General features: G+C 34.5%; 1 protein-coding gene across 2 annotated transcripts in view; it reads left to right on the plus strand.

The window, feature by feature from the left end:
- TRAPPC13 (trafficking protein particle complex 13) overlaps nucleotides 1–19,966 on the plus strand; it is a 26,382-nt gene extending 6,416 nt beyond the window's left edge. The window contains exons 2-13 of one of the 2 annotated variants that reach the window (XM_015812669.1): nucleotides 1,991–2,059; nucleotides 3,431–3,530; nucleotides 5,573–5,657; nucleotides 7,113–7,240; nucleotides 7,388–7,460; nucleotides 8,987–9,031; nucleotides 11,196–11,213; nucleotides 15,019–15,152; nucleotides 16,474–16,672; nucleotides 17,682–17,782; nucleotides 19,408–19,558; nucleotides 19,645–19,966. In XM_015812669.1, coding sequence (XP_015668155.1) covers nucleotides 1,991–2,059; nucleotides 3,431–3,530; nucleotides 5,573–5,657; nucleotides 7,113–7,240; nucleotides 7,388–7,460; nucleotides 8,987–9,031; nucleotides 11,196–11,213; nucleotides 15,019–15,152; nucleotides 16,474–16,672; nucleotides 17,682–17,782; nucleotides 19,408–19,558; nucleotides 19,645–19,737 — 1,196 coding nt within the window. In that variant the 3' untranslated portion in view covers nucleotides 19,738–19,966. The remainder of the gene's footprint in view (nucleotides 1–1,990; nucleotides 2,060–3,430; nucleotides 3,531–5,572; nucleotides 5,658–7,112; nucleotides 7,241–7,387; nucleotides 7,461–8,986; nucleotides 9,032–11,195; nucleotides 11,214–15,018; nucleotides 15,153–16,473; nucleotides 16,673–17,681; nucleotides 17,783–19,407; nucleotides 19,559–19,644) is intronic. The other variant, XM_015812670.1, reaches the window with a different exon arrangement.
- Nucleotides 19,967–20,595: the final 629 nt, after the last annotated feature.

The raw sequence follows: 20,595 nt of genomic DNA on the forward strand, positions 1-20,595 counted from the left end.
TTTTTGGGGGGGGGTCATCAAGTTTTTCACATCTTGCTAGGCGACTGGTGGTACTCGGATGTTGCCATATCCTAAAAGTGGTACAATGGGTGAAAAGGTTGAAAAGCCCTGCTCTTAACCACTGTCTTACCTAGTAACATAAATTTTGGTCCTAGTTGTGGTTATAAGTCGAGGACTACCTGTCATGAGTTCTTCCCACTTGGCCATTCATTCTCTTGCAATTATGATATAACTGTTATATTATCCATACAATTAATAATAGGACTTAATTATCTTCTTCACAATTTAGAGCCATTGCCAAAAAGTGCCAGGAGCTGCTGGAAATTTTCACCCCAATTTAAACTATAGAGGGAGAACTTCTGAATCACTCATTTGGAGGATTGATTTAGCATTGTTGGATTTAAAAAAAACTTGGCGTTTGGATGGTTTGTCTTATGTTTACCTAATCAATTACACAAATGATTGCTGCAGTTCTATACAGGTAGTCCTTGATTTACAACAATTTATTTAGTGACTGTTTAAAGTTACAATAGCACTGACAAAGGTAGCTTATGACCATTTTTCACACTTACAACCATTGCAGCATCTCCATGATCATGTGATCAAAATTCAGATGCTTGGCAACTGACTCATATTTATGATGGCTGCAGTGCCCCGGGTCATGTGATCCTCTTTTGAGACCTTCTAACAAGCAAAGTCAATGGGGAAGCCAGCCTCACTTAACAACCGGGTTATTAAATTAACTGCAATGATTCACTTACCAACTGTGGCAAGAAAAACCATAAAATGGGGCAAAACTCACTTAACAAATTTCTCACTTGGCAACATAAATTTTGGGTTCAATTATGGTCGTAAATTGAGGACTACCTGTATGCTTGTACTGTATTCAGTTTTCTTCCTTCTTGAACTTGGTACCAATATTAAGCAGAAACTGAAACCTGTCAAAATGTTATTCTTTCTGTGTTTTGATTATAGAAATGTGTACTGCTGCTCCTTGGATGATCTCTGTTAAAAATACATCTATGTTTAAAGGCATTCTAATTTACAAAGGATAGAATTTGTAGAAAAATAAAATCTTCCAAATCTCATTGTGATGACAGATATTGAAAGACAAATGAATCAGATATATATATTGATGCAACCATGAATCAGAACTAACTCATGATAACTCCTTGTGTTAGTCATCACCAACTTCAATGAAGAAAGCGAAGAAATATTAGACTTTCTTAGAGCTTCAATTACACCCCACTTTCCCCATTTACATAATTGTAATCTGGGAACAAAGAAGTAACAATAGCAATAGCACTTAGACTTATATACTGCTCCATAGTGTTTTACAGCCCACTCTAAGCAGTTTACAGAATCAGCATATTGCCCCCCAACAATCTGGGTCCTCATTTTATAAACCTCGGAAGGATGGAAAGCTGAGTCAACCTTGAGCAGGTGAGACTCAAACTGCCGAACTGCCGGCAATCGGCAGTCAGCAGAATTAGCCTGCAATACTGCATTCTAACCACTGCGCCACCAGGGTTCTAATTGATAAAATGGTGTTAACAATAAAGACAATTTTGTTGTCTTAATGTTTAAGAAATTATGCTGCCTTTTATATTTGTTAATATATTCATTCGTTATTGACTGGCTTTGAATACTATTCAGAAAAATAGAATCATTACAGATAGATTTTTATATGAAAAAATGGAACAGTTAGAAAACAGCCACAAATTATTTTTATATATGCTTTTTTCCATATATATTCTTGGATTTTGTTTTATACAAACAAAAGTTTGTATAAAAGTTCATTTTAGAAATTATTTAGCAGGGAAATGGCCATCATTAAGTAAACACAGTATCTATACATACTTTTCTAACTCTAGCCCTACTCTATAAAATGCCAAGGGCAATGACTGATAAGTATTATATTTTTTGAAGATTAAGGTTCCTATAATATTTATAGTCTATATTAAATTGAATTTGCTTTTTACATTCACAGTAATGAGATTGACCAAGCCTACATTATTCACCAATATACCAGTGACTTGTGAAGAAAGAGATCTGCCAGGTAAATAAAGTTATGTTTAAAAATAGCTAAAACTGTTTTTAATTGTTTAATTGTTCTTACTTATACGCTAGGTACTTAAATTCTGGAAAAGTGGTTTGGCTTTTATTTTAAAGCAGTAAGCTTTCTTATGCTCTGCTGGAATATGTTGTTTTCTTGTCACCCCTGCTACTACAGATGAGTAGGAAGTGGATGGGTGGACAGGGAATAATAGGCAAAGCAAGTAATATTCATTCCCCAGGGTAAATTATCCTGCTGGTTTTTGTTGCCAACAAAGAAGTACAAATATATTTATAAAATAAATTTAACATGTGTCAGTTTTGAGTTAGATTATATATAAATATCTGTAATAAATAAAACAAAGATAAACAAAGGGTTTGGGGGGGGAAAAACAAGAAAGTCCAGTTGCCTTTTGAAAAGCACCTTTGGCACAACCATGACCTTGATAATTGAGACAGCTTTTCCATCTATCAAATATGAAATCACCCTGGTGTTGGCTCTTTTGGTTTAAACATTGACTTATATAATTAATACTGTGTGTGTGTGTGTGTGTGTGTGCGTAAATATATGTGGAGTCCTTGGTACTTTCTGAGCTTAGCCGTTTGCTTGAAGACATTTCGTTAGCCAATTAGGTAACATCATGAGGGTTTGCTCCCTCTTTATATGTAATAACTTGCCCTGCCAATGTTGGGAGGGTTCTCCTTGGTAGTTTCTTGATTTTAGTATTTTCTGCTTTATTGTTTGCCTGGTGATAATCTCTGCTTATTTGGATGTTGGGTGTTAGCTGCTTGAAAATATGTATTCTAATCTTTTAATTTCATTCTTAGTTTTTTTATTGTCTTTTTTGAAAAGTGTGTAAATATGCTTTATTTCTATGTGTCTATTGGTGGTTGATTTGTCTGAATACCAAGCTTCCAGGAATTCCCTAGCATTTTTGGATCTAGAGTACTGACAGCTTCCTGCCTGAAACTGGCTAAGGTTGTTCATATGTTGTGAAATTAACATTTCACTGTGTCTTCTAACTGCTAGTTGGTGTTCATGAATGTGCTCTGCTAGTCTTCTGCTGTCTGTACTACGGATGATTGTTTCTTTGATGTATGATAATGTTATCCTTTTCATATAGCCTATGTGTTTCATAGCTTTAATACATACTTACACTAATGATGTTACCTAGTTGGGTAATGGAATGTCTGCAAGCCAAAAAAACAAAAAAACAAAACCAATCAAGCACAGAAAGCACCAAGGACTCCACAGTTCAATCCTGAGCTACAGATATTCTGTTTTATTGGCATATATATATACCAATATATATAAGATCTTTAATTAATTTGCATTCTGAATAGGGCTGACTTGACATAATTCTGTATTCTTCAGGAGATCTATTTAATCAATTAATGAAAGATGATCCTTCTACTGTAAAAGGAGCAGAAACCTTAATGCTTGGAGAAATGTTGACATTGCCTCAGAATTTTGGGTAAGAATTTGTACATAGATTTAGATTTATTGAGTTAATTAATTATGCTGTCTGACTACATACCTTATTTTCCGGCGTATAAGACGACTGGGCGTATAAGACGGCCCCCGACTTTTGAGAAGATTTTCAGAGTTTAGAAAGTCGTCTTATACGCCGGAAAATACGGTACTTAGTTGCATTTTTGAGAGGAGAAATGGCATAAACTAATTCAAATACTATTTTTCCAAGACTATAAAAAGACTACGTATGTTACTAACTTTTCAGCACAAGAATATCTGCTTTATTTCTGGTTAATATAACAACAATTTTTCATTTCCCCTCTATCTTCCCTCCCTCTTTTTCCTTTTCACTTTTCTTAAGTTTATTATTTTTATTCAAAATAAATATACTCAATGGGAAGCAACAACAATAATGAGCAGAAAAGGAAAAAATGTGTGAGAAACATCTAATTCTCTTCATACAAGTAGTCTTCAAGTTATGATGGCAGTTAAGACTGGAATTTCCATCACTAAATAATGCAGTCATAAAGTGCAATGTCACATGACCAGATCACTTAGCAATGGCAATCCTGGTAGTCCTGGTTATTGTTGTAGCCCAAAGGTTGGACAGGTCAATAGTAGGGAAGAAGCACCTGTCCCAGGCAAGCAGACTCTCAAGGGCAGCAGTGCTCCAGGCAGGCACTATGAGGCATGGGCAGCTATAGGATGCTGCCAGGGAGCATGGAAAGCGGCAGGCAGGTACTACAGAATGTGCGCAGGCAAAAAAGTGGTGGGAGCAGGAGTAACTTCCAACTTCTGGCTTCCCCGTTGACTGTGCTTGTGGGAAATCGGCAGGGACTGTCAGAAATCACAATCACATAACCAGGGCTTACTGTGACATCATAATTGCAAGCTGGGCACTGAATACCCATATCACGATCACATGGCTGTGATGACTGAAACTTTGATGACTGGTTGTAAGTCCCCGTCGTTCAGCACTATTGTAACTTTGAAAGACACTAAACGAGTGGTTGTAACCCAAGGACTACCTGTAAGTTTCTTTTCTCTCGCTGCCCACAACACAGCTGTGTGTACATATAATATTCTGTATATATGATAAGATGGAATATGATCCTTGAACTCTCCTGCAATAATAAATTTAGGCTTTTAAGGTTTCTCTTTTTCTTTGTTACAGCTGTTTTCTAGAATGGAATGAAATCTTTATATTCATTTATAGTAGTGCAGTGAGACTCTTGAAATAGTTAAACATTTTTATATTTGAAAGCATTGACCACTGTGGGAAACATCCTGCATTCTGTTTCGCACAGTGGTCCACCAGTTGCAGCTTGGAAGTTCAAAAACTATTTATATCTTATGGTATGATGGATATGATATAAATAGCTTTTTCCTTATATTGTTTCCTAGCAACTAGTATGCATGGGCAAGAGTGTGATTCTTGGCTTTATTTTCTATGCATGTTTAATTTTTTTTAACATCTATGTTACATTCTTACACATTTTCCATATGATCTGTTTTTATTAATTCTGCTTTTTCTTAATTTATTTTCGGTTGGTTTTGTCATACAACAAACTGCTGTAGCTAAAATCTATATAAGACACAGGTTCATAATTAATTACAAGTTTTTAATCAATTTCATCAATACTAACTGCATTAGCATAGCCTTCCTCTTCTTCAGGTTGTTAGACATTAAGTGTCAGAATCTCTAATCCAGGGGAGTCAAACTGCCGGCCCGTGGGCCGGTTGCATCATATGGAGACCGCGCCCACCCCAGCTCCGGCAATGCAAAAAAAGTCACGATACGTCGCAACACATCACGTGACACGGCGAGTTTGACACCCGTGTGCTAATCAATGACATTATTTGGGAACTCTGTAGTGTTGCAGACCAATATATCTGGAGGTCACTGACCTAGGAGATGTCTTACAGAAACTTTGGAAATCTTTCAGGGATGGACTATCTAATGACTGAACGTAAAAATGAATCAGAGAAAGAAAAAAAGTAATTTTTAACTTTATTATCTTTTCCTCCTTCCTGTTTGAACAGAAATATATTCTTAGGAGAAACATTTTCCAGCTACATTAGCGTTCATAATGACAGTCACCAAGTTGTAAAAGACATTTTGGTAAAGGTATGCTTCGTTTTCTATAATCACTCTTAATACATTAAAATTCTTCTATTTGTAAGTTGTAAGATTATTTAGTCCACAAATGTGAGAAAATATAAAGGTATTTTTTTCCCTTTTAGTAGTAGGATTTTTAAAGAAAAGCTGGAAAATATCTTTGTTCTGCATTTTTTTTCTTTCTTTAAAAGTGTAATCCAATGGAAGTTCTACCTTGCAAGCTTTTTGTGTAATAAAACATGGCAGGGACCGATTGGCCTCAGTGATGCTTTTGTAGCAGATCTTCCCAGTACATTTTGCCCAAGAATTTACTTATGGGTAAACTATTATGTAAAATGCTAACAGTTTAATAATCTTAACAATCAGTTATTGTTGGAATTCTTTTCTTCTTTGAATGAAAATTTTCTACTTAGTGAATGTCTGGATTTTGAGTTTATATATTATTTAGATTTATGGCCACTTTTCTTTCATGAATTCAAGGCAGCATACTTATTATTCTTTCCACTTATTTTTCAGGGGAGGGAGGGGGCTTCCCCAAGGTCACTTAGGAAATTTCTGTGGCTGAATGCGAACTTAAGTCTGGTCTCCCTGGTGCTCTTCCAGCACCTTAATCCTTATATCTCACCAGTTCCGGCTTAACTATGACCGACTTAAATGTATTAGCCAGAATTAATGTAAACTATATAGTAGATATATGCAGGGCTTTTTTTCTCGGAGAAAAGGTGGCGGAACTCAAACCTGGCCACGCCCTCATCAAACCCTAGGACCGCCCCTTTAGAGAACAGGAATGCAAGTAAAATTTGGGAGGGGCTATTTCCGGTGTGGGAGGGGCTATTTCCGGTGCGGCCGGCCCGGAAAAAGGTGCCGGAACGCCGTTCCGCCGCGTTCCGGNGATATATGTCAGTTTTACTACTAAAGCAAACTGGGCAAACTACAGCTCAGGGATTATCTGTGTCCCATGTGTCTCCTTGTTTTGCTAATTCCGAATGCTGAAAAATTAACAACATAATTTCCTGACATTTTCAAAGGAGTAGTAAATGCATGATAGCTGTGCTGTAAACTATAAAATAGACATACTGCAATTAAAAACAAAGAAATGCCACCAAACTATCCCATAAATCCAGCCCTGCCAACAGGTGATGGACCACCTGCCAGCCATTTGCAGAAGTACAGCTCTTGACCACCAAATGCCAGTTTGTTTTTAGGCCAGGAAAAGTCAGGTTTCATAATGTAAGTAAGTCATACTTATAAATATGACCTTAGTAGAATGCTATTGAGTATGTCTTGTTCCATCTGTAAAATGTGAAGATGAGAATTTTCTAATAGAACAGTATTGACTTCTGTTATTCTCTGAGCCAATCTACAATTTTGATATAACGCCATTCATTTCTATGGGTGTCTTCCAAAACTTATTTACTCTTTTATTTAATGATATATATTTTTTGCCTTTGTCCAACTTCCAAGGCTGACCTACAGACAAGTTCACAGCGCTTAAACCTTTCAGCCTCTAGTGCTGCAGTGGCAGAACTGAAGCAGGACTGTTGCATTGATGATGTAATCCATCATGAAGTAAAGGAAATAGGGACACACATGTGAGATATTTATATTTTCTTATATTCATAACTACATACTCATTGTTCATACTTTGTAATAGATAGGCAGACAGACAGATAGATAACAGATGTGCATTGTCCCTACCCCAAATAGTTAAAATCCACTGAACTATTTGTGTCTTTCAGTTTGGTATGTGCCGTAAGCTATACCACACAGACTGGTGAAAAGATGTACTTCCGAAAGTTCTTCAAGTTCCAGGTATTGAAAATACAAGCTACGGCTTGACACTAACTGTCAGTAGTATCTCTTTATTCCGCCATCTCTTTCCTATACATTCTCAACATTGTATTGAATGTTTATAAGATAAATCTGGGAGGGGAGAATGTTCAGGTTGTATTTAATGTTAGGCTTGTTTCACTACAATGTATCACTCCTAAAATAAACTACCAGGAAAAGGGTTTGATGCATATGAGGAGGGGGATCCAGAGGAGTATGCAGTGCTGGACCAAAATTCCATGATTGTGCTGGTGAGATGCTAAGTAGTTTTCATCACTATGTTATTCACTGTGTGAAGCTCATACATATGGGCTATTTTTTCAGACTAAATATTACATTTTTTAATCACTACTTAAAAATAGATGAAGATAGAATAAAATTAGATTACATTTAATAAAAAATTAAAGCAAAATTGCATATGTTCTCTCGTATTCTAGAGTCTACTCATTTAAGGCTGGAAGATGCGACCATCCGTTGAGACTCAATAACACCAAGTTTAGGAAATCTCTAGATTGTGTAACTGACTCTACACAAATAGTATAATATTTTCTGAAGATGATTGAAAACTTCTATCCATACTGGTACTTTTTTCAAATAAGCCCAGTTTATGACACGAAGGTTTCATGGAAAGCTGGGCTTACTTGAAACAAAACTTATTGAACCCACATAGATAAAAATGCTTGATCTTTGTATAAATCTTCATAACTTTTTGGAATTGTAATAGAATTGGGGACAGCTTGAGCTTTGTGAGAATGCTGAGGAAGGGAGCACTGACAGAAAAATGTCCCAGATGAAGCACTTCTTAAGTGTAGGGACATGGAGGATTTTTTTCCGTCCTACCTCTTATTGAAAGAGCAGATATTAATGATAGAAGACAGCCTTGAAAATCCTGGATCCTGAGCCATAGAGGACAAAATCAGTACCTTAAATTGCACCAAAAGTCAATTGGTAACTAGTACAACACTAGCGATGTCACGTGGGAAGATAATATAGAACCTGTAGCTGTTTGAGCTAGTACATTTTGGATTAGCTATAACTTCCAAATGGTTTTGAAGGATATCCTTTTCTACAAGAACTAATAGTACTCATAAGATGATCAAGGCATGATTGACTGTGAGGAGGGCCTTCTGATCCAGGAAAAATTGCATTTGGTACATAAGATGTAATTGTCTGAATTTTGCTCTTTGACAAGCAGTTGTGAGTTCAGGAAAATTTCCAAATTGCATACCAGTTAAGCATGAGAGAGCACAACCCTTTCCAAAATTAAAAGAGAAAATTCATTGGTCTCAAATGACATCCAAACTCACAGCTATTCACTCTTGCTAGAATTGTATTTCAAACTGTTCTTCTCCACCTAGACTCTTACAGCCTCCAGGCAACAGCCTTAATGGCATCTTCTGTTTGACTCAGATATACAGTTGGACTTAGAAAAACAAAAGCCAGTAAAATTAATACCAGTGAAGAAATCTAGTAAATCTTCTGTTAGTGTTTATTATTTTTTTCTGCAGGTCCTTAAACCACTAGATGTTAAAACTAAATTCTACAATGCTGAGGTAAGTAGTAAAAATTGATGCTTTTAATGTACAGTAATATAAGGAAATTTCTCTTAGGAATGGAAAGTGTTATTTTTAGCCAGGTGTCAGAATTTTTTTGTGTATCTCCTGCATGAGATAAACTAATAAGCCCAGCTTTTTTATCAACATGACTTTTTAGCCAGCTTCTGCCTGTACTTGGATATCTTCTTCATATAATAAGGATAGTAAGGATCTTTTGAATATGATTATTTTTATGGATTAAGAGAATATCAAACAAATAATATCAGAAAACTAAGAAGAAAATCAAACAAAAAGAGAAGTAAAAAAATGGTTTTAAAAGTAATTGAAAGAGTAGTTTATTTAATTAGAGCTTATTTTGTTTAAACCTATGTCAGATATCCCCAGCCATTTATGGCCCAAATAGCACATTTTGAAGTTTGACAGCACATCATATCACTCTCACAAAATGATGAGAGTGTGGTGGCCATGCCCAGTGATAAAAGATCCGTGTTGCTGAGGTTTTCCTGAGCATCTTCAGAGAAGGAAATACAAAGGATTTGAATGTTGTGCTTTTGAAACCAGCAATCACTGGAGTTGTTTTATTAAATCTTGCTAACTTTTTTTCTGTAAATATATGTATCAGAAGTTATTACATTCTTCTAAACTTGGTTAAATGATTCAGGTCCTAACTATGGGGTACAGCCTGATACCTTGAAATATACTCTTTTACTACCTTAGGGTTTTCCCCCCTGCCTTTTTCAGCATTGTATTTTAGCCCCATTTTTAGAATGCTTCTGTGTGTATACAAATCCATTCATTCCTGTACAAACAATCATACAATCCAGACATTCCTATAAATAACAAATTAGCTTATTCACTTTTTACATCAAAGAATCTAAATAATTTAATTTAAATTGAAAGAATCTAAATAATCAATACAACATGGAACCTAAGGGGCATCAAATGTGTCTATGGCATAATGGAGCCTCTGGGGACCTTGGTATGATGTTGCATGCATGAAAGATGTGCAAAATGGGGATGTCAATCCTGACAATACGTTTAGATATGTTGGGTATATAAAATAGCTACCTGATAGGTTCTGTGACAATGGAATATCTGTCTGAGTGATTGTGAGGGTGCGCATGGAAGGGTGTATCCCTATTTATAAGTGAGCAAAAATTGCTGAGTAAATACAATTTACTCCCTTCTTAATCTACTCATTTATAATTGCTATTCCAATATAATTATATGTTTTGACATGGGAAAAATGTTGAAAGTATTGGGTATTTTTACTCAATATTTTTCCCCAAAAGTGGACCTGTATTCAGAATTATTACTTAGAGAAGAATGGTCTTAGCAAGCAAGAAATAAAATTTCTTTGATTTTTCTCAACTCTTGCCTGCTGCGTCTCCTGCACCTGCCAAATTAAAGAGAAAAAAAAAACTGTGATAGGAGACAGAAAATGGACAGTCATGCTCTTCTGGCACCAGACTGTTAATTTGATTTTCATAGGTCTTCTGCACAATATTTGCAGAATATGAAATGAATGAACGAACAAACAAACAAACAAACAAACAGAAGGCTAAATAACAGCTTCATACAGAAAAAGAAAATATGCCTCAACAAATTAAAATAAGTTGAGAAATTGAAGCCAGTTTCATGTTTCAATGTATGTAATTGAGTGGAGGATGCATTTTTAAAATTATATTTCCTCAACCATGCTTCCTGTAACTTTGCACTTGGTTGTATGCTTTAAAGAGGGAAGTTATCTCTAAACATATTTGGTTTCTATTATGGAAATCTTCCATGTTGAGAGACAGTATACAAGATGAAACCCTAAAAGAAAAGAAATCCAGATATTTTCCATGTAGAACCTCTTTCCTGAGCATGTACTAGTTTACCACCAGTGTGTTCATTGTGCAATTACTGTCTTTACCATTCCACATAATTTTTCCTTTGTTATACCATTTGCTGGCACAAGTCTTATTTAGAAGTCAAATGTCTTATTAGTGATCCTTTTCATTTTACTGCAGTGTACATTTTTCTCTTACTAATGCTGTCTTGTTGAAATACACAAAAAAATGCAAAAATATGCATTTTATTTGAAACGTGGTTATCCTCCTTTTTTCTTTAACATTTAACCCTAAATTCTCTAATGTTTTTCTTTTTATTTTCCCATTAGAGTGACCTCAGTTCTGTGGTAATTTTTATTTATTATTTATAAATATGTATGTATGCTTGTCTTCTGTTTGTCTTTCTGCCTGTTACTAACATTTTGTTCAAATATAATGGAAAAGCAATGTTTGCTGTACTGACCCATAAATATTGCCTTTTGCTTTTTTTTTGTTCTGGAATTTAAAAAATATTGGTGAGGGTGGGGAAAAAACAGCTCTCCAAATGCATTAGCTCTTTCCTTGTTATCCATTGCTTTCATTAGTTTTCAGTAACATGCTCTCAAAAACAAACAATTTCTTTTTTTTTGCAACACATGATATTCTCAAGGTTCATTACACTACTACAAGATTATATACATAAGGCTGCTTGTGTAACATGAAAAAAAACACAATTTTTAATTGGAAATACATTCTAGGGAATACAGTATATGCTTTCATAGTTTTTAAATATAATAACATTGGAAAATGTCCAGAAGCTAGAATCTATCTGAAAAATTCTGAAGCCAAACAGGAATTTGAATAAATCTGTTGCTATTTGATAGTAAAAACTACTGGTCATATATTTTACATGGTCCTCTCTCATGACTAACAAAGCCAGAATAAATCATGCAAAATGATAAAGAAAGTATGTAAAATCAAAAGGATTGAGTGGAAAACATTAGCAAATATTTTTCTGCTGACAAAAATAGAATGTTTGCTTTGTGGGGTTTTTTCACTAAAGGTTTTTTTCCCCTCCCCCAGTTACAAAAGTTTGGGACAAATTGAAACCTACAACCTGCTATGAAACATATTTTTAGAGCATTGTGTCAAGCAGATGGTATTTTTAAACAGAAATCTGTCAGCCATTTTACTTCCTCTTGTAATTTTTTGTATCCAGGCAAGTATTCAAATTTCTTTTATGTATATATCTTGTAGTTTCTCTCAGTTTGGATGGCTTGAGGGAAAAGGTGTGTTTTGTTTTTTGAGTAGCATGAAGTATATGCAGCCCTTCATATAGGCTTATATCATATTACATCATGATTAGGTTTCTTTTACCTATTTTTTTGTGAAGACACTGGATTGGGGGAGAGAGTCTAAGATTTGTTGCATTTTTCTTCACATGCTTATGCTGCTTTCCAATCCTAAATGCATGTGGCAATGTTTACTATAACATTACTGCAGTGTGATTTTATTTCAAATTTTAATATATATGGTGAAATCTACAAATTTGCTTTGAAACATTTTGCTCTAATAAAATTACTATTAAAATTAATCCATTCTTGCTTCATTGTATTCTACTTTGCTTTTTCATTATATTACTTGATTTTGCTTTCTTCCCTCAACTGAACTATTGCTAATTTTTTGTTAATGGATTCTATTTTAAATCTACTAGAGGGATATATGGAAACCCCAGAGATTAGATTTAGTGGATTTATAAGATATTATTGCAGAATAGTAGAATGTTTTGAATATCAGATACTGGAAAATGTGGGAGCAATTAAGCTCAAATGCTTAAGAAGCAAGATAACTGAATTTGTCACTGGTATTTTGCTTGACAAAGGCTGCATTCAAACATAGCTCTACATTTTTAGTATCTTCATGACCTCTTGAATTCCTTGAATTCTTCCAGTGTGATTAGGAAGGGGACAAAATTGACCATATTTTAGTATGGCATCCAAATCTTTATCTATCTTAACTATGGGTAATGCAAGTAAGCCATAATTAGTGGTGTAAAATTAAATTGATTCTCATAATTGTAATTAATTTGAAGTATTGCAGAACTCAGAAAACACACGGATTGTGTGCTAATCTAAAATGGAAAGAAGAGCTCTGAACATTTTTAAGAGGTGCACCTGAAAGGAAGGAGTTTGCAGTCCCAGTACCATATGCTCTGCAATGGTTTTAATAATGTTATTTTGGGATTTAGTATTAAAATCCAAACTGAGTCTATTTTTTCTTTTTTTGCTCATCTCAAGTCAGTATCCAGGAATATTTATTGTTGTTCAGTTGCTAAATGATATCTGACTCTTTGTGACTCCATGGACCATAGCACACTGGGCTCCCCTGTCCTCCACTGTCTCCTGGAGTTTGCCCAAATTCATGTTCATCCAGGGATATAATAGGCTAGAATTTACTGTGCAGTTTGCTACAATTATTCAACATGCTATTCTAAATAACTTTTTACACATTAGGACTCCAAATCCTTTAAAAGAGATGTTTTGCAATGCATGGGAGCGCATATGAACTTCTTTTTTTTGAATCCTCAAAGCAATGTAGTCTTTTTTTTACATATGTGCAGAGACAACCAGAAGCATCTTATGAAGCAGCCATGTGAGAAGGGTTACTGCAGATTTCAAAGGCCTTTTTTAAAAAAGATTTGCCTAGCAGTAGAAAACATGCTGTGAATTTTTCCTTGCATATGTTTTGAAGAGCAGGGTGTGATTAGGAGACTTGATCAAGTAGCTATTTTAATCTCTACCATGCTAGCCTCTTTAATCATCAACAGGTTTTGATTTCTGCTTGAAAAGACTAGCTTCTTTATTTTGCTTTGCAGCACTAAGCTCTTGGAGAGAATGAAAACATAAAGAATTATTTTGCTGCTAAGAGGAATCATGCAGTTCACATGCAAACATCCATGAATCTCTGCATACTGCTAAATTATTATAATTATTTTTAAAACATTAAATCACTTTTACTTGCCACTTAATGATTTAAAATATTTCAATCCTGAAGATGAATAATTTTTGCTTATTTTTATTATGCTCCTTCTGTGTACTTCACGTTTTATTTTGACATATAATTGAAATGATATAATTTATTGATGAAGTCTGTTTATTAACTCTATTAATGAACTTAATTAAATATATTAATATCTGAACTAATTAATATAAGGAGATGTACTAGATTACATTAATGCTACTCAGGTACTTTTGCATTCTGTCTGTGAAGAAAATGACCACTCAGGCTAATATCCTCAGGCACATTTACCTAGGGAGTTGATTTAATTGAAATTAGATCAAGTTGAGTTCACACACATAAAGACTGCATCTGCTGCATGCTTTTTATAGTATGTCTTTGTCCATAAATCTTTGTGAAAGGTGAGAACAAGCTTGGGCTTTTAAAATACATGCATTTTAGTCTTGAAACTGACAACTAATCTTCTTATGCTAAATTAGTTGTTTTGGCAGAGTCCACTAGTGTCAAACTGTTCAGTCATGAAAATAAAAATAAGATCACATGCTTATTATTGGAAGTCTTAGAGCAAGAAATAACAGTGAGATAATAAGAAAATTAACCTATGTGACAATATTAATGTGTAAGAGCTTCAGAAGAAATTCATAGCAATAAAATGTAACAGTAAATAGTGATTATAGCATTGACTGTACCAGAGCTTCTGGGATAGTTGGCATACTGTCAGAAACAGTTGCAAAGCTCCCCATTAATAATCCCATATTTTCTTTGTATGTAGTCCGATGTATCACTGGCACGGCATGTGTACATATGCATTGCAGTCATTTCTCATTTCTTAAACATACTTTCCTTTTTTGATGAATTCTGAATTGATGTGATTGTAGATCAATATGCAGACCTTAAGATATTACCATAAGCCAGGATAATGTAAGAAATTATCCCACACCCATTGTTCAGCACAATTCCAGTTGACTAACTTTTTTTGCTTCTATTGCTCTTCTTTGAGATGAAGACTTTTCTCGCATTTAATTACTGTGACTTTGATTTTTCAGGCATGAAACTAACTGCGTATGTGGTTTAATGTTTTTCAAACCTTTAAAGTGCTGGGACTTTTCTCAGTTCAGACAATTCTTTATTTAAGCATTTTCCTTGATTTTTCAGACTGATGAAGTGTTTTTGGAAGCTCAGATTCAGAATATCACAAGCTCTCCAATGTTTATGGAGAAGGTATCCTTAGAACCGTCTATTATGTACAATGTAGCAGAATTAAATACAGTCAACCAAGGTAGAGACAGGTAAGAGACTTGTTTGTAGCCAGTTTTATTTGAGAATACTGTATTTACATTCACCTATAGAAAGCAAAAACATCTCTATCTAATTGGAACTGTTTCTGTATATAGGCTCTGTGTACTGTGCCTCCCTATATTAGGAGTACTGAGGGCAGTTTAGCATCAAATTGTCTATTTCTTCTTTAGATTTTCTTCCTTTCCCTAGATTAACCTTCTTAGGTTATGATCTAAGAATCACAAATGTTATGGTTGTGATTTTTTGGCACCCACTTACATAAATTTGCAGTTATGAAGAACTAGATTATAAAAGATATTGATCTACATTACATAAAATGGACTGTTATGTAAAAACCCTAACCGCTTATTTAATTAAAAGTTTTTGCAAGATGAAGAGTGTCTCTCACTGGTAACAGAAATAGAAATGTGTTTTATATTCCTAAGCATTAAGTTTTTTATCTGTGTATGATGTGATACAAACTTTATTATTAGTGCTGTTCTTTGGATTACAGTACCTCATTCATAAATAGAACAAACTTTATGTCTAAATATTCTGCATGTGTTAACATGTGAGGAAAACTAGTATTTTGAAGATTTTTTTTAAAAAAAATCTTTAAAACTTGGAATTTTTTTTAAAAAAACTTAACTGCCACCATCTTTTCAATTCATAGATTGTAGTACATAACGAAATATATATATGGCAAACAGGCTTTTAACATTTATTATGTTGGTTAGCTATATATCTTACCTTTCATTCCGGAACACAACATTATACAACGTTCCATCTTCCTATTTTTTTCTCTCAGCAATCCTTTCTGAGATAGGTTGGTGTTAGCTTTTTGAGGTAGAACATGAAACCGGACCAGATGACGTAATGTTACTTTACTGTAAGGCTGTACTGTAAGGTTACTTTAACAGAAACTTGCAAGTCTGAAAGGGGAAGATTCCTTTTGAGCCTCATTCTCCAGCTATTATGTGGCTGTGGGCTGTGCCCTTTCTTATCATTTCAGTAGGCAACATCTCTTCTCCCCTTGCCCCGTACCTCTTCTCCCAAGGCACTTCCACTTACCTTTACAGTTGGGATGAGAGTGACCAACCTGAAGTCATTCGGTGACCTTCCATGATTAGGCTGGAGAACCTTGGTTTCCTCATGCCAACCCAAACATTTAACCTCTAAAGAACAAGGGCTTCAAATTTAATTTTGAGTGATTTTGTTTTCCTTCTCTTTGTGTCAATTTATTTGCCATATCTGTAGACTGATTCTTAAATGAATTATCTAGAAATCTAAATCTGAAGTATAAGCTAAGGTGAACTTTTACTTTCCCTCTAGTGTGTCAACATTTGGTACAAGAACATACTTACAACCAATGGACACACGCCAGTATTTATATTGTCTGAAACCCAAGCAGGAATTTTCAGAAAAAGTTGGTGTTATTAAAGGTGTAACAGTTATTGGGAAGCTCGACATTGTATGGAAGACAAATTTGGGTGAAAGGGGAAGGTTGCAAACCAGCCAACTTCAAAGAATGGCAAGTCCTTTTTTATGATATTCTCTTTGAAGAAAGCTAAGCTGCATTTTCTTTGCTGTGAACAGAAGGAAAAATAGTGAAGAATCTGTCTGCTGACAATTCACACTGAGCATGATGAATATATGTTGTACATGATAAATTAGTGTCTTAATATTTACCTATATATTTTTCAGAAAACACCTTTTTAGGTATATCTGAGCATCTTTTTTAATCTTCAAGAACAATTTTCAGAAATAGCAAAAAGCCAAGTAATATGTGTGTTTTTTCATTTGTCATCTGTTGTTAAAGAGTTGGAATGAACATATCCCTTATTCTTCATTATTTCATTGTTTTCATTCCACAAAATGGCCCTGTAGGATGATGGCCATTTGCTTAAGTGCCTTTAAAAGGGATTAGACAGATTAATGAAGCATAGAATTATCAGTCTGTAATAGCATGGATGTCTCAGCGGAGCCTCTGTATGTAGAATCAATATCAGATGCTAGGAGGCAGCTAGTAGGAGAAAACCATCACCTTTGTGCCTTGCTTGCAGATTTCCCAGAAACCATTAGATAACCAGTCCATTGAAATCATCGTTGAAATAGGAATGTTTTTGTGGTCTCATGCAAATGGCAGTACAATATCCTTAAAAAGAATTTTAAAAATGCTATCTTTAAAACATAGTCCATGAGGAATAATAGCAGCTGGAGGATGCCATTAAAATAAATGGAAAATATAAAACTTGTGAATATTATATTGGTTGTCTCCCTTTGCAAGAATGTATAGCTTGCAACTGGTGACTAATGCACTATTTCATGATTCTAGCCAAAGGAAGATATTATGGTCTCTCAATGACATTTGAAAGGTTAATTTAATTTCTTACACTTTCATCCATAGTACATTGAGGTTAGACAAGGTGCACAAAGATATTGTTATGATGCTTTGTTTTTGCTAGGAGTTAAAAATGACTTGATGGCACATACTGTAAGAATGATCAATCATGCTTTGCTAAGCTTTTAATACTCCTTAGGCTCCAGGTTACGGTGATGTGAGGCTTTCGTTGGAGACAATACCTGACACAGTCAGCCTGGAAGAGCCTTTCAACATCACTTGTAAAATAACAAACTGCAGGTAATGCAATACTTTCCCTTGCTCATTTGGATTTTCAGAATGGAATCTTTATTTTCTATCAAAGGAAAAGCTCTGTAGAGATGGCTCACTCAGTATGATTTGATCATTATTTTTAGATGCACAGGTAGTCCTCAACTAATGATCACAATTGGAACCAAACGTCTGTCACTAATCAATTCACTAGTTAATCAGATATCACATGTCCATGACTTGTGATTTTACTGCCGGGTTCTCCATTGACTGTCAGTCAAAAGCCAGCAGAAAAAGTGCACAAATGGCTATCATGTCCATGGGATGCTGTGGAGTTTATAAATACCTGCTGGTGGCAAAGCATCTGAATCTCGATCACATGACCCTACAATGGTTGTAAGTGTGAGGACTGGCCAAAGTTACTTTTTCAGTGCCATTGTAAATTTGAACAGTTGCTAAACAGGGCTGTTGTTAAGCGAGGATTGTTTATACTAAAATATTAATGTTAATATGAAATTCACAAAATAGATTCATAATATTATGGTTAAAATTACTTTGTTGAAGCAATTGGCTCTTAGAAATATTTTTACAAATAGATTGCCAGTAATCCTACCTTCAATCACTCAGGTTTAGAATTAGAAATGATTAATTTCACAACGTTTGAGGTGTATGTATTAATAAGAAAGGATAAAGTTGTGTTCTAGTTTTAATTATTGACTGGGTTCAAAATTACAGTTTAATGTGATAACTTTAGTTTTTAACATAGCTAGTGTGATTGTAGCTTATCTAATAAACTGTACCAAGTCATTTGCTTAACTGTGGTTTGTTGTTTAATAAGCCACAGTGGCTAGGTGCGCACACCACATAAGCACACAGTCGCTAAGTGCACACACCACAAGCCAAAAATAAGCAAACCACAGTATGATTAAGCATAATGTAAAGAAGGTTGGTATGTGTATTTTTGCTGAACTTTCCATTATAAATATGTAGAACTTGGTTTGTACAACCCATTAACTAAGATAGGGTTGTTTGTAGGTTAGTATGCTGTAGGAATCTAGACAAGTTTCATGAACCAAGCTTTCATAGACATAATATGTATAAGTGACATGTATTCTGTTAACAAGAGTAGCATTTTGTATGAACTAAGACACTCTGTACCTTGCTTTAATACTTCATATTTAAATCAATTAAAATTAAAATTTTCTAAAATTCACTGCTGAACATTATATAAACCAAGCTGGAGAATCTCTAATTCATCTGCATCCTATCTTTCTTCAATTGTAATGCCATTTATAATTTCATAACCAAAACACAGAATTTCTGAGGTATAGATGGATGGGTATGAATTATTAGATCAATATTATTTATGAAAGGCCAATATGCATAAGAAAGAATCTAGCGGCACTTGCCGAACTGTTAAGTGATTCCTAGAAAAGACTTCTCAAAAGGATGTGGTCTTTAAATTTAAATTTTCTATCTCTGCCCCTGCATTTGAAATTCAACATCATAGAAATGTGTGCATAAGATGAATGAATCATGATGTGTACCATCTAAAATTGCCAAAAAGAAAAACTGGTATAGTAAGAAAAGTGATATGAACTGGACCTTTAAAAAACTGGTATTTGTATTAAATTATATGTATACATTTTATCTAGCAGTGAAAGGACCATGGATCTGGTTTTGGAAATGTGCAATACTAATTCAATTCACTGGTGTGGTGTGTCAGGAAGACAGCTGGGCAAACTGCATCCTACTTCATCTCTATATTTGACACTTACACTGCTATCATCAGTACAGGGACTACAAGTAAGATATTAAAGTGGCTCTGATTTTAGCTTTATTTTGTCTCCAATCACTTTAATCACTGTGTCTATCCTTTCTTTCCATTTTAGAGTGTCTCTGGCTTAAGATTAACAGATACTTTTTTGAAAAGAACATATGAATATGATGATATCGCTCAAGTCTGTGTGGTTTCTTCAAAATGAAATAAAACTAAGAAAATATTTTTAAACATTTCTTAAGATTTGTGGACCAATTGTCTGACAACAATCTAATAAATCCAGAGTACGCCAACTGTATCAAGAGAAAAAAATGTTCTTCTTTAATAATCCTCCTATAAATGAACATGACACTTTTGGAACGTTTAAAAATAGCTGCTAAGGGTCAACAATGATGTATATTTTAATCTATTTGGAAATAAAGACTTAGGCAACTTACACAACTATTTGTGTTACATTTTTGTACAGATCATTTTCTAATACTTGCAGTATGATTTGTAATTCAATAATTCTGTACATGGGGAGGGCACTGGAAAAATTTTCCCAGTCTTCATTTGAAAAAAACAGGATTCTATAAATGTAGGAACATAGAGATTTATAGATGATATTTGAAGATTAAAGGATTTGTGGTTTGAACCATGTTATATAGAATTATACAACATATATTGCATGACTCTAACTTTACATGTGCACCTACAACTCTACATGTGAACCTAGAGTTGGGGAAATAGGTGGTTTGGGGGAAAATTGATTTGGGAAAGAAACAAAAATGTAGATTTGAACAAAGTAAATTCTGAATCAGATTAAACTTCTGTCTAATATAGCATTCTCTTTTCCAGTAAGTAACCAGGTGTCTCTGGGAGTCAAGGGATGCTTTAAATTAATAGACAGTTCTCATTGTTATTTCTTTAGGAACTGTAGATATGTACCAGCATACAGGAAGAGTTTACACCTGATGCTAACGAAAGGATAACTATGGTTTGCTAAACAAATCACAATGTCTTGGTTCACATATAACCTTAAATTGTAATATGGATGCATATGTAGCTTTAACTCAAAATGAGA

Source organism: Protobothrops mucrosquamatus, unplaced genomic scaffold (genome assembly GCF_001527695.2).
Source record: "Protobothrops mucrosquamatus isolate PMUCROS unplaced genomic scaffold, P.Mucros_1.0 scaffold104, whole genome shotgun sequence".
NCBI lineage: Eukaryota > Metazoa > Chordata > Lepidosauria > Squamata > Viperidae > Protobothrops > Protobothrops mucrosquamatus.